This window comes from Cebus imitator, unplaced genomic scaffold, assembly GCF_001604975.1.
Source record: "Cebus imitator isolate Cc_AM_T3 unplaced genomic scaffold, Cebus_imitator-1.0 Scaffold94, whole genome shotgun sequence".
NCBI lineage: Eukaryota > Metazoa > Chordata > Mammalia > Primates > Cebidae > Cebus > Cebus imitator.
In genome coordinates, this window is record NW_016107409.1 from 5,881,328 (window position 1) to 5,894,575 (window position 13,248).

The 13,248-nt window shown below is 35.6% G+C and overlaps 1 protein-coding gene across 1 annotated transcript in view; it reads left to right on the forward strand.

The window, feature by feature from the left end:
* Positions 1-12,781, forward strand: part of NUFIP1 (nuclear FMR1 interacting protein 1) — a 42,813-nt gene extending 30,032 nt beyond the window's left edge. The window contains exons 6-8 of the mRNA XM_037741144.1: positions 4,290-4,406; positions 10,495-10,727; positions 12,475-12,781. Coding sequence (XP_037597072.1) covers positions 4,290-4,406; positions 10,495-10,727; positions 12,475-12,591 — 467 coding nt within the window. The 3' untranslated portion in view covers positions 12,592-12,781. The remainder of the gene's footprint in view (positions 1-4,289; positions 4,407-10,494; positions 10,728-12,474) is intronic.
* Positions 12,782-13,248: the final 467 nt, after the last annotated feature.

Genomic DNA, 13,248 nt, shown 5'->3' on the forward strand with positions numbered 1-13,248 from the left:
CCTCGGCCTCCCAAAGTGCTGGGATTACAGGCTTGAGCCACCGCGCCCGGCCAGTATACTGATATTTTCAGTTTAGAAAGATGTTTTAGCTGCTTTTATAAAATGAGGTTTCTTGAGTATTATTTGTCAGCCAGTACAATGCCTTCAGCACAGTCTTTACAGTTAGGTGCTAAAAATGCCTGCATTAGAACTGGTAGGTAGATCCCAGGCACTTTTTTTTTTTTTGAGATGAAAAGTCATTGTAGAAGATGTTCTGATAATGCCAAAAGGACAGTATTTTTCGAAGTGTTACTACATGTGGTGTGTCCCTTAAACATTTAACTGAGGGGAGAAGAAAAAATAGGGAAAAAGTTGTTTATTTGTGTGAATTTGTGACTTACCCTTTGGGTAAGTCAAATATAGTGAGCTTTGTGACACTCCTGGGAATAAGTACACCCGGCACTCTAATTGTGGTTTCCAAATACTATTCTCTTGGTAAAGGAACCAGAGCCTCTTGGAGAAATGGCTGATTCTGGGGTTGGGACAGGGGAAATATAAGGTGCCGGAAAGTAAGAAAATGTTCAAAAAATGTGAAGATGTGGGCATGTGAGAAAGATACCAGAAAGAGTTCCCAATGGCCAAAGTTGGAACAATTGGAGCCACAAAATAAATAATAAATTATAGCCCTCCATCGAATAAATATCCATGGGTCTATTCTAAGTGCCTAAACAAATATGAGAGAGGAGGGACAGATCTTTCTTACAAAAGAATTCTAAAAATGTAGAAGAAATGAGAGAAATAGCAAGTCAGCATTAGAGCACCACAGTAATAATTGTTTTTGGCAGGAACCACTGATGAATGGTAAAATTAGTGGTGAAATGTTAAAATGAAACTATTTGTTATAGCCTCAAAATATCTCCCCCCAAAATATTTGTTAGTTACAATAATTATTAATTACTGTGGTTTTAACATATGTCCAAAATTCTTTGATACTCCTTACTTGAGTTGAAGCTTAATTCTTCTCCCCTGGAGTGTGAGCTAAACTTAGTAACTCATTTTAAGAAATAGAATAATGAAAGAGAAAAATAGTAACTGTGTAGTAGAGAAAGCAGAGTTTTCTTACCTTAATGGTCAACATTACCAGTAATTAGTCCTACTGACATCATGGACCCTGGGATGTGATGAGAAGGGCACATCTCTGTGGTATTACTCCCCCAAATCCATAGCCTCAGTCTAATCTTCAAAAATGTCAGGCAGACCCAAATGGGGGGACATTGTACATATACCTGACAATAATCTTCAAAATGTCAAGTTTATGAAAAACAAGGAAAGACTCAGAAACTGTCACAGGTTTAGAGAAGATTAAGGAGTCAAGACAACTGAATGCAATGTAGTATGGCAGATTGTGTCCTGGAACAGAAAAGGGATATTAGTGGAAAAGCTGGTGAAATTACAGTACACTGTTGTAGTAGTTTAAATACTAGTGTGGTACCAGTGTTAACTTCTTAGCTGTGATAAAGTACTTTGGTTATGTAAGATGGTAACATTAGGGAAGTTGGATGAAGGGTATATGAAAACTCTGTACCATCTTTGCAACACTTGTATAAATCCAAAATTGTTTCAAAATACAGAGTTTAAAAAAGAAGGGAGGAGAGAAAGGACTGTATAGGCCATTGCCCTCTGCTTCATTAATTAGATTGTGAAGATTATAGTTTTTCAGGGTCAATTTCCCTTTGTTTTTTTTTTTTTTTTTTTCTGTTATTTTCTGATTATAAAGGTAATACAGAAAATGTGGGAGCCAAGCATAGTGACTCACGCCTGTAATCCCAGCACTTTGGGGGGCCAAGGCGGGCAGATCATTTGAAGTAAGGAATTCAAGACCAGCCTGGCCAGTACAAAAATTAGTCCAGATTGGTGGCAAGTGCCTGTAATTCCAGCTACTCAGGAGGGTAAGGGAAGAATTACTTGAACCCAGGGCAGCAGAGTGAAACTCAGTCTCAAAAAAAAAAAAAAAAAAGGAATTATAAAGATGAATGAAGCTAAATAAAAGAATAGAGAATGGTAGTCAGAGAAGAGGATATGCTGTTTTATCTGGAGTGATCAATAAAGGTATCTCTGATACGGTGACATTAAGGCATCTGAATGAAATAAGGAGCTGATAACCTAATGGAATAGCAGTCAAGGCAGAGAGACTGCCACAGTCACCCCAACGTTTAGAGACCACTACTCTGATCAGTCAGCAGCCAGCAACATCAGCAAAATATCACAACTTCCTGAAGTCTCAGATGATTTTTAGCATTTTTTAGCAATGAAATATTTTTAAATTAAGGTACAAACATTGTTTTTTAAGACATAATGCTGTTGTACACTTTATATGCTACAGTGTAGTGTAAACATAACTTTTATATGCAGTGAGAAACCAGAAAATTTGTATGACTTGCTTTATTGCCATATTTACTTTATTGCAGTGGTCTGGAACCAAATCCACAATATCTCCAAGGTATGACTGTATATCAAATAACTATTTGGAGTTTGACTATAAAAGGGAATGGAGCTATAGCTGGAAGACATTATTAACATCATCGTGGACCATAGAAGCACTTCGATAGGATGGCTTCATTTTAAGAAGACTTTATATGTCTGTAGGAAGCATTGTAGCTCACTGATAGCAATTTGGATTTGGAGTCAGATAGCCAGGCTTTAAATTTGACCCAACTAATTTATAGTTGTGCTAAGGAAAAGTTACTCAAATTCTCTGGATTTTTGTTTCATCACTCATCACATACCTAGAATTAGGTCAGATCATGCTTTTGAAGAGCATAATATTCAACTATTACTGTACTTTTTGTTACCTGTCTTTGAGTCTTGGAAATAAATGATCTTTAATTATTTAACCAAGGAATGGAAAGTCTCCATACTAACACTGTGATAGATTTCTGCTTAATCTACTAGTAATTCACATATATAAACTGCATACTTTACTTTCCCTTTATTAATCAGGAGAAAAGGTATTTTAGCTTAAAACTGACAAGGAGTACTTTTGTAGGTATGATGGTGGGTAGTGAGGAGAGAGGATTTAGCTTCATTCAGCAGAAGCTGGCTGTTTAATATTCACATAAATGGATATTCCCATTTCCCATTGGCATGCTTTGGTTTCCCCTAGACTGATTTGGTGAACATTGAATGCTCAGTCTTGAAACATTTTATGTTGGTTTTGGGTAGAGTTGGTTAATTAAATAGACAAATTACTTATTGTCTTCAGTGAAGCCTTATTTTTATTGGTTGTCTAGAATAGAGTTAATACTTTGTTAGAGATGCCAGAAAGAAATGTAATAGTTGCTGTCCTGGGGCTACAACCAGGCTTGCTGGGCCCAGATCAAACACTTTACCTTTGGCAGGCACTTTATTATTATACTTGGTAAATTCTCATGGTTTCTTGTTTATTTAAGTTCTTAGAAGTTTTAATTAATAAAAACTTTGGGTGGGCTGGGTGCAGTGGCTTACACCTGTAATTCCAGCACTTTGGAAAGCCAAGGTGGATGGATCAACTTGAGGCCAAGAGTTTGAGGCCAGAGTGGCCAACATGGTGAAACCCCAACTCTACTAAAACTACAAAAAAATTAGCTGGGCATAGTGACACACGCCTGTAATCCCAGTAATCCCAGCTGCTCAGGAGGCTGAGGTAAGAGAATTGCTTGAGCCCGGCAGGCGGAGGTTGTCATGAGCCGACATTACACTACTGCACTTCAGCCTGTATGACAGAGCAAGACTCTGTCTCCAAAAAAACTTTGGGTGGATTAATTTCAGCATTTCTGTTTGACTAAGCCTCTAGAATGGTTTGAATATTATTTGGATCCCGATAAAGTCTTGAAAACAATTAAAAGTATAGATATTTTAATATTTTATTTATTTCTAAACTTAATTTTCAGAGTCAGTGATCCCAAATCCAGTGAAGTTGAATAAAGTTTTGGCCTTCTTACTATCTGTAAAGGAACAGCAAAGACTATGTAATTAACTTAGAGCACATCCAGATTGTATAACCTGTGAAGCATGCTAAGTAACTGAGCTCTGTAAAGCTTCCATTTGCCCCACTGTCTCCTCTGGGGCAAATGGTTTCTCTGCCCATGAAGATGTGTAAACCAAGGGAGAATGTTTCTGGCCTCCTAGAATTGGTTTTTTGGAAAGATTGAGGAAATGATCAGAAATTACTCAGTTTTCACTAGCAAATGAAGGAGTGGGAGATGGTCAGCTTTTTTATGGTGGTAGATGTTTTGAGGTACACTTTTGAATCTCAGTTCTTTTCTTTTCAGAGTCTGATAAGGAGGAGAAACCACAACGTTCTGTCATACCCAAGGAAGTGACACCAGCCTTATGCTCACTAATGAGTAGCTATGGCAATCTTTCAGGGTCAGAGAGTGAGCCAGAAGGTAAGTCATGGTGTGTGTTGTTACAGGGTTTTGTTGCTTTTTGCCTTAGGTATATACTGTGTATTAATAACATTCAGGATGTGCATTCTTTATTTGGTCTTCAAATTCCTTTTTCGTTTGAATCAGAAGTAAAGTTAACATGGGTTAAAGGAACTCTGGAGTAATAAAGAAATGTGTTGCTACTCTGGGAGAAAAAGGCAAAAAATACAATATAATGAAAGAATAGGAAGGGAAAGAGAGAATATCCACCAATGGAATTGAAGAAAATTCTAAAATGGCAAAAAGAAAATTCATTTCTTCTCTGTGCTCTCAAGAATGCTTGTTATAACATGTTTATAGCATCTTTGGTAGATGGAGAGAGGTTCTTTATGACAAAGAGTATGAGAAAATTGTTTTAATGTGTAAGGCATTGTTCTTCCTAGAGCATGTTTACATAAATTATTTCATTTGGAAAACACAACAACTTTACCTATACTTGTGGTTGCATTAGCTTGTGCATTTGAAAGGTTGGAAGAATTGGAATCTTTTCAAGAGTTTCTGAGAAGTCAGTAATGTTCAGGATAGATGTCTTACTTTTAAAGATAATGTCACAGATGATAATATGTGAGGCTTCACTATGAAATTTAATTGTGATAAACCAGTTTAATTTCCTACAGCATGTCTTTCAGGGCTACCTGAAAGAGCCATGAGCAGGCTCTTGATCTGATGCAGTGTGGCAGTTTTTAATCCAAGGTTTATATCAATAATCTAGCATGTGTTTAATGAATAAATCTATGTCCTACTATTATGGAAACCTGGCTCTGTGTGGTAATTTTGTTTAGACTTTACCAGCCGTGAGAGAATTCATGTGTATGTCTCAGAACAAGGTGTGTAATCAACTAGGAGCTGTACTGAGGATAAGAATACAGGTCTTTGAACACATGGACTCAGGGAGAGGAGCATCACACACTGGGGGCAGTTCGGGGGGTAGGGGAGAGACAGTTGGGGGCGGGGAGGGATAACATGGGGAGAAATGGCAGATATAGTATGCACCTAAAGTAAAATAAAAATAAAAAAAAAGAATACAGGTCTTAAAGTGTTTATATAGAATGAAGAGAAGATTCAAATGTAATTGGATGGGCTGGGCACAGTGGCTCATGCCTGTAATCCCAACACTTTGAGAGGCCATAGAGAGTGGATCATCTGAGGTCAGGAGTTTGAGACCAGCCTGGCCAACATGGTGAAACTCCATCTCTACAAAAAATATGAAAGTTAGCCGGGCATGGCGGCACATGCCTGTAGTCCCAGCTACTCGGGAAGCTGAGGCAGGAGAATTGCTTGAACCCAGGAGGCAGAGGTTGTAGTGAGCTGATATAGTGCCACTGCACTCCAGACTGGGTGACAGAGTAAGACTCCAGCTCAAAAAAAGCAAAAGAAAAAAGAAATATAGTTTGATGGAGATTGGAGATGGCAGCACTTTTAATGTTGACTAGGCTAATCAATGTTTATGTATTTGGAAGATGTTGAATAAGGAGCCATGAGGCTTTAATATGAAAGATAATGTTTATATGTATCTGTAACATGGGAAGTTTTTTTCTTTTTTAAGTGGGTCATGGCTTGCTATGGTAGCTTCTTAATAGCTACTTAAATTTTGAAATATAAGCTGCTGTGGCTTTATCAGAGTATTCCTTAACAGATGGTTGCCTCTTTTTAATTTTAAGAAAAACAGCATTTTTGTACTCTTGTTTCTCATACACTGGTATGAAGATGGAGTTATTCTTTAAACACATATTACATTTCCTACTTATCAGTTGTATTCGTAACAGGTGATAACAAAGAAAACTATTACCAGAATTATAGAATCCCATAAAAACATGCTGGACTAATGCTTTCTTCTCTATCTCTTAAGATGGAACAGTATTTTTATACTCATGTCTTTATTTTGAGACTGCCATTATTTTAAATTAGCAGGAAGAAAGGAAACTAGAAGGGATCTTTGAGATCACCTTTTTATTTTATAGACTCTTAAGCTTAGAAAGGATAAGCTTGGCTGGGTGCGGTAGCTCACGCCTGTAATCCCAGCACTTTGGAAGGCCAAGCTGGGTGGATCTCCTGATGTCAGGAGTTTGAGACCAGCCTGGTCAACATGGCGAAAACCCTTCTCTACTGAAAATACAAAAATTAGTTGGGCATGGCGGTGCATGCCTATAATCCCAGCTACTCGGAAGGCTGAGGCAGGAGAATCTCTTGAACATAGGAGGTGGAGGTTGCAGTGAGCTGATATTGTGCCACTGCACTCCAGCCTGGGCAACAGAGTGAGAAACTGTCTAAAAAAAAGGGGGGGGGGTGGGGACATAAGCTTGGCAAGTTAGTATGTAGCAGACCTGACATAAAATGCAGGTTTGGAGACTTAAAAGTCCAAAGAAGCCAACTTACTTTGCTTTCCATTATTGTCTTTCTGTCTTTGGCATTTATTGTCATCCTGCAGAGCGATACATAGACTTTTATATGTAACAGCAGAAGATATTATCTGTTAAAAGATATATATGATTTTGTATGAAGTTATTTTGACTAATTGTTAAAATGTCCTACTTTAAGAAGAAAACTCTTGTTTCACATTCCTAAGTATTAAGAATTATTTTATATAGTTTGAATTCAGCTTTATAAAGCCATGCAGGTTGCTAGCAAATTTCTAGATTTCAGTATTAATTCTGGGCTGTTGGATGGGATATTGACACATAGGGAGTTTTAAATAAATAAACCAAGGAAACAAAGTGGGCTTTTGAGCCATGAAATAGTATCTAGAACACTGCTTATTTACGTGGGTTCTAAATGTATAGGAATAGTCTGTTTCGTTCTACCAGAGTTTAACAATTGTGTCTTCATAATTAAGATCTGTCTTGACTTAAGAATTAACATGAAAGTGTTTGCAATCTTAAACGTGAATAGTGTTTTTCTGGAAAGATTTTTAAACAAGGAAAGGGTACCTCAAGTAAGACTCAAGCAAAGGAAGAGGTAATACTTCTAGGGCTATAAGAATCACTAAGATATAGATTTAATAAGAAATACTTCCAAATGGGTTGGTTTAATATCTGTTCTGCATGTTAGCATTTTAGCATTTTTAAAACTGTATTGGAATTTAAGCACAGTTTTACAACTCCCCAAAATTATGTTTCCTCAAACCAATTTGGCTATGATGGGAAGATTTCCAAATTAAAGACTGTTTCAGAAGGCTGCAAACCAAAAAGAGTGTTAAACGTTTGATAGAACCGAATGGCCATATTTAAAATGTAATTGGTGAACATTACATTAATATGTCATACTCAGCTGGAAAATGTAGTAAATCTCAAGAAAGAGAAAAATACAAATGTTAGTCCCCGTCCTCAATTCTTAGTAGAAATTGATAATTATAAGCTCTGATTCATTTGATTTTGTGTTCCTGAATTGAGTGATCGGTACTTGACAGGGAAGGAGATAAGAGAAAGTGGTGTTCTGATTTTCCTTATTTATCATCTCTATTTTATAATGAAGAAATTTAGGTAAAGAGAAGTAGCTTGCCCAAAGGTCACATGGCAAGTAAGTGATGGAACTAGGACTCAACAGTCTGGCACGAGTCTGCTTTTAACACTTGTCCCTATACTTCTTTTTAAATGTAATTTCTACATTCAGTCCTATGTAATGTTTGACTCTTACAGATTTTGCCACTCTTGTCTAGGCAATTGCACCCTGTCTCCCAACTTCTAGATTAGAATTCTTTGTCATATCACATTGATTCATAAATAATGGTGAAATGTTAATTGATTTTCAGTTGTCAAACTAGCCTGTGTTCCTAGGATAAAATCTACTTTTGGTCATGATCTATTACCCTTTTAATATATTGATGGATTTGATTTGCTAATATTTTATTAAGGAGTTTTGCATACATCTTCATGAGGGATATTGGTCTGTGGTTTTCTTTTTGTAACATTTGGTATGGGTAGGGATCTGTTTCTTCCTTTTCAGAGGTTTGTGTAGGATTTCTACCAGTTTTTCTTTTTGTTTCTTGTTTGTAGAATTCAATAGTGAAGCCATCTGAACCTGGCATTTTGTTTTTGGGAAAAGTTTTAAATTATGAATTAAATTTCCTTAATAGATACAGAACTATTCATATTTTCCCATTTCTTCTTGAGTGGGTTTTGGTAATTTGTGTTTTTCAAAAGAATTTGCCTTACCTAACTTGTTAATTTATTGGTATATAGTTCATAATATTTTCTGTGATATCTGTGGGATATATAATGATGTTCTCCTCTTTTATTTCTCAAATTGTTAATTGATTTTTTTTCTCTTTTTCTCAAAAAGTCTTTATGCATTAATGTTGTTAATCTTTTTAAATAAACAACTTCTGGCTTTGTTGGTTTTTCTCTGTTGTCATTGCTTTTCACTCTAATCCACTGATTTTCACTTTTCAGTATTTCCTCTTTCCTCAGACTCTACCTCATCACAGTAGAAGCTTAGATAATTGATTTTAAACTTTTCTCATTTCTGATTTAAGCATTGAAAGCCACAAATGTATCTTTATGAACTGCTTTAGCTCTAGTCCACAAATGTGATACATTATGTTTTCATTTTTATTTATTTCAAAATGTTTCCTAATCTCTCTTATGATTTGTTCTTTAACTCATGGTTTATTTAGAAGTGTGTTGTTTAGTTTCTAAATATTTGGGGGTTTTCTAGCTAGTTTTCTGTTAATGATTTTAGTTTAATTCTGTTACGGTCAGAGAATAAACTTTCAGTTTCTTCAATTTATTAATACTTGTTTTATGGCCCAACACATGGTGAATGTTCATATGAACTTGACAAGAATATGTGTTAGGTCAGGTGTTCTTTGTCAATTTGAGTTCATTGTTAATGGTATTCGGTATCCCTACTCATTTTCTGTGCAATTTTTCTTTACTGAGATTGGAGTGTTCAACTATCCAATCATAATGATGGATTTGTCTATTTCTCTTCTCAGTTCCATCAGTTTTTGCTGCATGTGTATTGAAAGTCTGTTCTTAGGTGTTAACTGTTTTGTCTTATTGATGAATTGACCCCTTTAGCATTATGAACTGTTTCTCTTTACCCCGGTGATGTTCACTGTTCTGAAGTCTTTTTTTTGTCTGATATTAATACAGCCTTTCTAGCTTTCTTGTCATTGGTATATGCTTGATATGTTTTATTCTTTTAACTTCTTTATTTTTTTATGAGTGTGTCTATAGTTTATATGGTATACAACTTAACTTTTTATAGTGCACTTTCAAATGATACTATCTACTTCACATGTAGAATTTTACAGCAATATACTACTTACATATTCCTTCTCCCTTCCTTTTTACTATTGTTGTCATAGATTTTATTTCTGTAGATGTTATAATTCCACATACACTTAATATTTTTGCTTTAAATAGTCAATTTAAAAAATTTTTCTTTTGATGAGAAATAAAGTATTTTATTATTATTATTATTATTATTATTATTATTTGGGATGGAATTTCACTCTTGTTGCCCAGGCTGGAGTGCAGTGGCACAATCCGTGCTCACTGCAACCTCTGTCTTTTGGGTTCCATAGAATCTCCTGCCTCAGCCTCCCAAATAGCAGGGATTACAGGCGCCCACCACCACGCCCAGCTAGTTTTTGTATTTTTGGTAGAGACCAGGTTTCACCATGTTGGCCAGGCTGGTCTCGAACTTCTGACCTCAGGTGATCTGCCCACCTCAGCCTCCCAAAGTGCTGGGATTACAGGCGTGAACCACTGAGCCCGGCCAAAATAGTCTTTTATATTTATTCACATACTTATTTTTCAGCACTTATCATTCCATTGTATAGATCCAAATTTCCATCTGGCATTATTTCCTTCATAGAGGTCACTTTCTGTAGCTCTTCGTGGTAGTCTCCTCAATTTTTGGTAGTTAGAGCTCCCAACTTGAAAAATACCAGAATACATTATAAATGCCTTGCAAAAATCTTTCACAGTTTAAAGTTATTAAGTGACCAGTATTATGGCTAGGAGGATTATTGTGGATTTTTTGGGTTACTTTTGAAAGGTCTACCAGTTTTTTATTTTTGTGTTTGTTTTTTTATCATACTTAGAAACTCCCATCAAGACTGAAGCAGATGTTCTGGCAGAAAACCAGGTTCTTGACAGCAGTAGTCCTAAGAGTCCAAGTCAAGATGTTAAAGCAACTATTAGAAATTTTTCAGAAGCCAAGAGTGAGAACCGAAAGAAAAGTTTTAAAAAGACAAAACCTAAGAGGAAAAAAGATTATCAAAACTATCGAACATTATTTGAACCAAGAACACACCATCCATATCTCTTGGAAATGGTAAATTATTTTTCTTTAGGTTCTAATCTTTGTGTTCTCATGTCAGAAAGATAGAGCGTGTGTGTGTGTGTGTGTGTGTGTGTGTGTGTGTGTGTATGTGTGTGTGTGTGTGTTTGTTTTAGGGTTACCAGAGTCACATTCTCCTTGGAGACTTTGTATCTTAATTCTGCAGCTACATTTGGCATATAGCTGGTATGTTCAGTGAATGTAGAATAATAAAATTTTTAGAGCCACTTAAAAGAATCTAGGTTTGACTATTTGGTAAGGAAGTATGTGTTGAGGTTTATTGACTTTTAAGTTTCCAGTGAAAGCACAGCTAAAAGTACAATGGCAAGCTGAAGGGAAAAAAAGATTTTTAATGCAAATGTCTATTGAGAACCATAAAGTAACAGAAAGAAAAGGCCGAAGATTTTCTGACAATTCTCATTTGTTTTCTTCTGGGATTGTCTTCCCTGCCTCCCTGTCCCACTTTATTTTTTTTAAAGAGTTGGGGTCTTGCTTTGTCACCCAGGCTGGAGTGCAGTGGCGTGATCATAGCTCACTGCCACCTCGAATTCCTGGGTTCAAGTGACCCCCCGCCCCAGCTTCCCAAGTAGCTGGGACTACAGCCATGCACTACCATGCTAATTTTTTTCTTTGTATACCTTTATTTATTTCTGTTTATTTTGTGCATTCTTGGCTTTATTCTCTGTATTATGTGCTCAAAAATCTAATAGCTTTCTTCAAATTGTGAAGAAGAAGTAGTGCATCTGAGTTCTCAGTAGTGGACATGAAGCTATTCAAAGATCAAAGATTTTTATGTCTAAGCAGCAGAAGTATTCCACAGTTTTTAGTGGAGTTGTAAAACTGCTGACATTCTGTGAAAAGTTTGTTTGGTTTTGACTTAAAAGATAAGTGCTTATTTTGTAGCTAAAGTGTTCAGTGGCTACCCTCTTGAGGTGCCATATGTAGACACAGTTGCTTCCGATTAAAATGGATCCGAAATATACTATTACATTTTTTTTAAATGTTACCTTATAATTGGTAAATTAATATTTCCACTGAAAGTTTCTGTATGATGTTTCTGAACTATATTAACCACATCAGAAAATAAATTCCTTTTTGGCAAATTATACGATTCCTTGATTATGTGCTTATTGTAAATAACATTGATTTTTAGCTTTCTTTTAATTACAATAAGCATAAAAATGGAAAGTTATAAAAGTCCAAGAATATTGGAATTTTTTACTGCTATTTTCATTGTTATACGTAAATAGATTTACTTATCAATTTCTAGACTGCTTATGAATTTGGGTTTGGGCAATCCTCTTTGACATAATTTTTAAATTAAAAGATTGCAGACTTTTTTTATTAAAGACAGGGTTTCACCATGTTGGCCAGGATAGTCTTGAACTCGTGACCTCAGGTGATCCGCCCACCTCAGCCTCCCAAAGTGCTGAGATTACAGGCATGAGCCACCACGCTCGGCCAAGATTGCAAACTTTTAAACCCATTGTCCTGTTTTATGCTAGATACTCCTAGAGAGGACTCCAAATATGAGCATTAGTACTGTTTAAAAAGCTAGATAGTCTTGATGTAAATTTAAAGGACATGTTCTTGGATCATTTTTTAGTGAATAGTAAATATAATACATACTTCTTATTGTTCTGTCTTTATAAGGAGAGGGTACATGCAATAATATTTTAGATTGTATTTCCCAGATATAATTTATTTACCAGTTAATTTTTTTTTTTTAATTTTCTTTTAGCTTCTAGCTCCAGATATTCGACATGAAAGAAATGTGATTTTGCAGTGTGTTCGGTACATCATCAAAAAAGACTTTTTCGGACTGGATACTAATTCTGTGCAAAGTAAAGATGCATAGGTGTCTGATGTGTCAGCACATGTATCTGAAGCATGTGAAACGGTATCATCCTCGTTAGTAGAGGAAAACCAAAACCCTTTTTTCCCTTAAAACTGGATTTGTAATTAAATTGTAAGCCTCATAGGATGTATGTTGGAATTTTAAGTCTTTCCTATGGTTCTATGCAAATAAATACATAACTGATTTTTAAGACTGTGTCTGTATTGTTGGGATTGAATCTAATATTTGCTGGGAGAATTTTTTTCTTTGTATTTATTTTAATGTATTGTTCTCATGTAAGAAAGATTGACGTGTCAGTTAAGAATGGAAGATAGTGGTTTAGCAGTAAAGAAGAAAGCTTTTAAAAGGATGATTCAGCTAAGCAAAGATGGGCAGAGAAATACAGCCATTTTGCTTTTAATGCAGAAAAGGAAGATGTTCTATAGCAAGGGGGAATATTTTTAAAATAAACCAGATCGAATTAATACAATCAGAAGGTTTTGAAATGTAAATATTCCCTGTTTAGGACATGTTTAAATTCACCTACTAGCACGACTTACATAGCTCAAATATTGAATGTTTAAAATATTAATACAGATGGGGCCTCTTTGTATGTTTAGATACAACTGAAGTGCTTAATTGAAGCTTTTTAAAAATTATAAAGTAAATGAAAGCTAC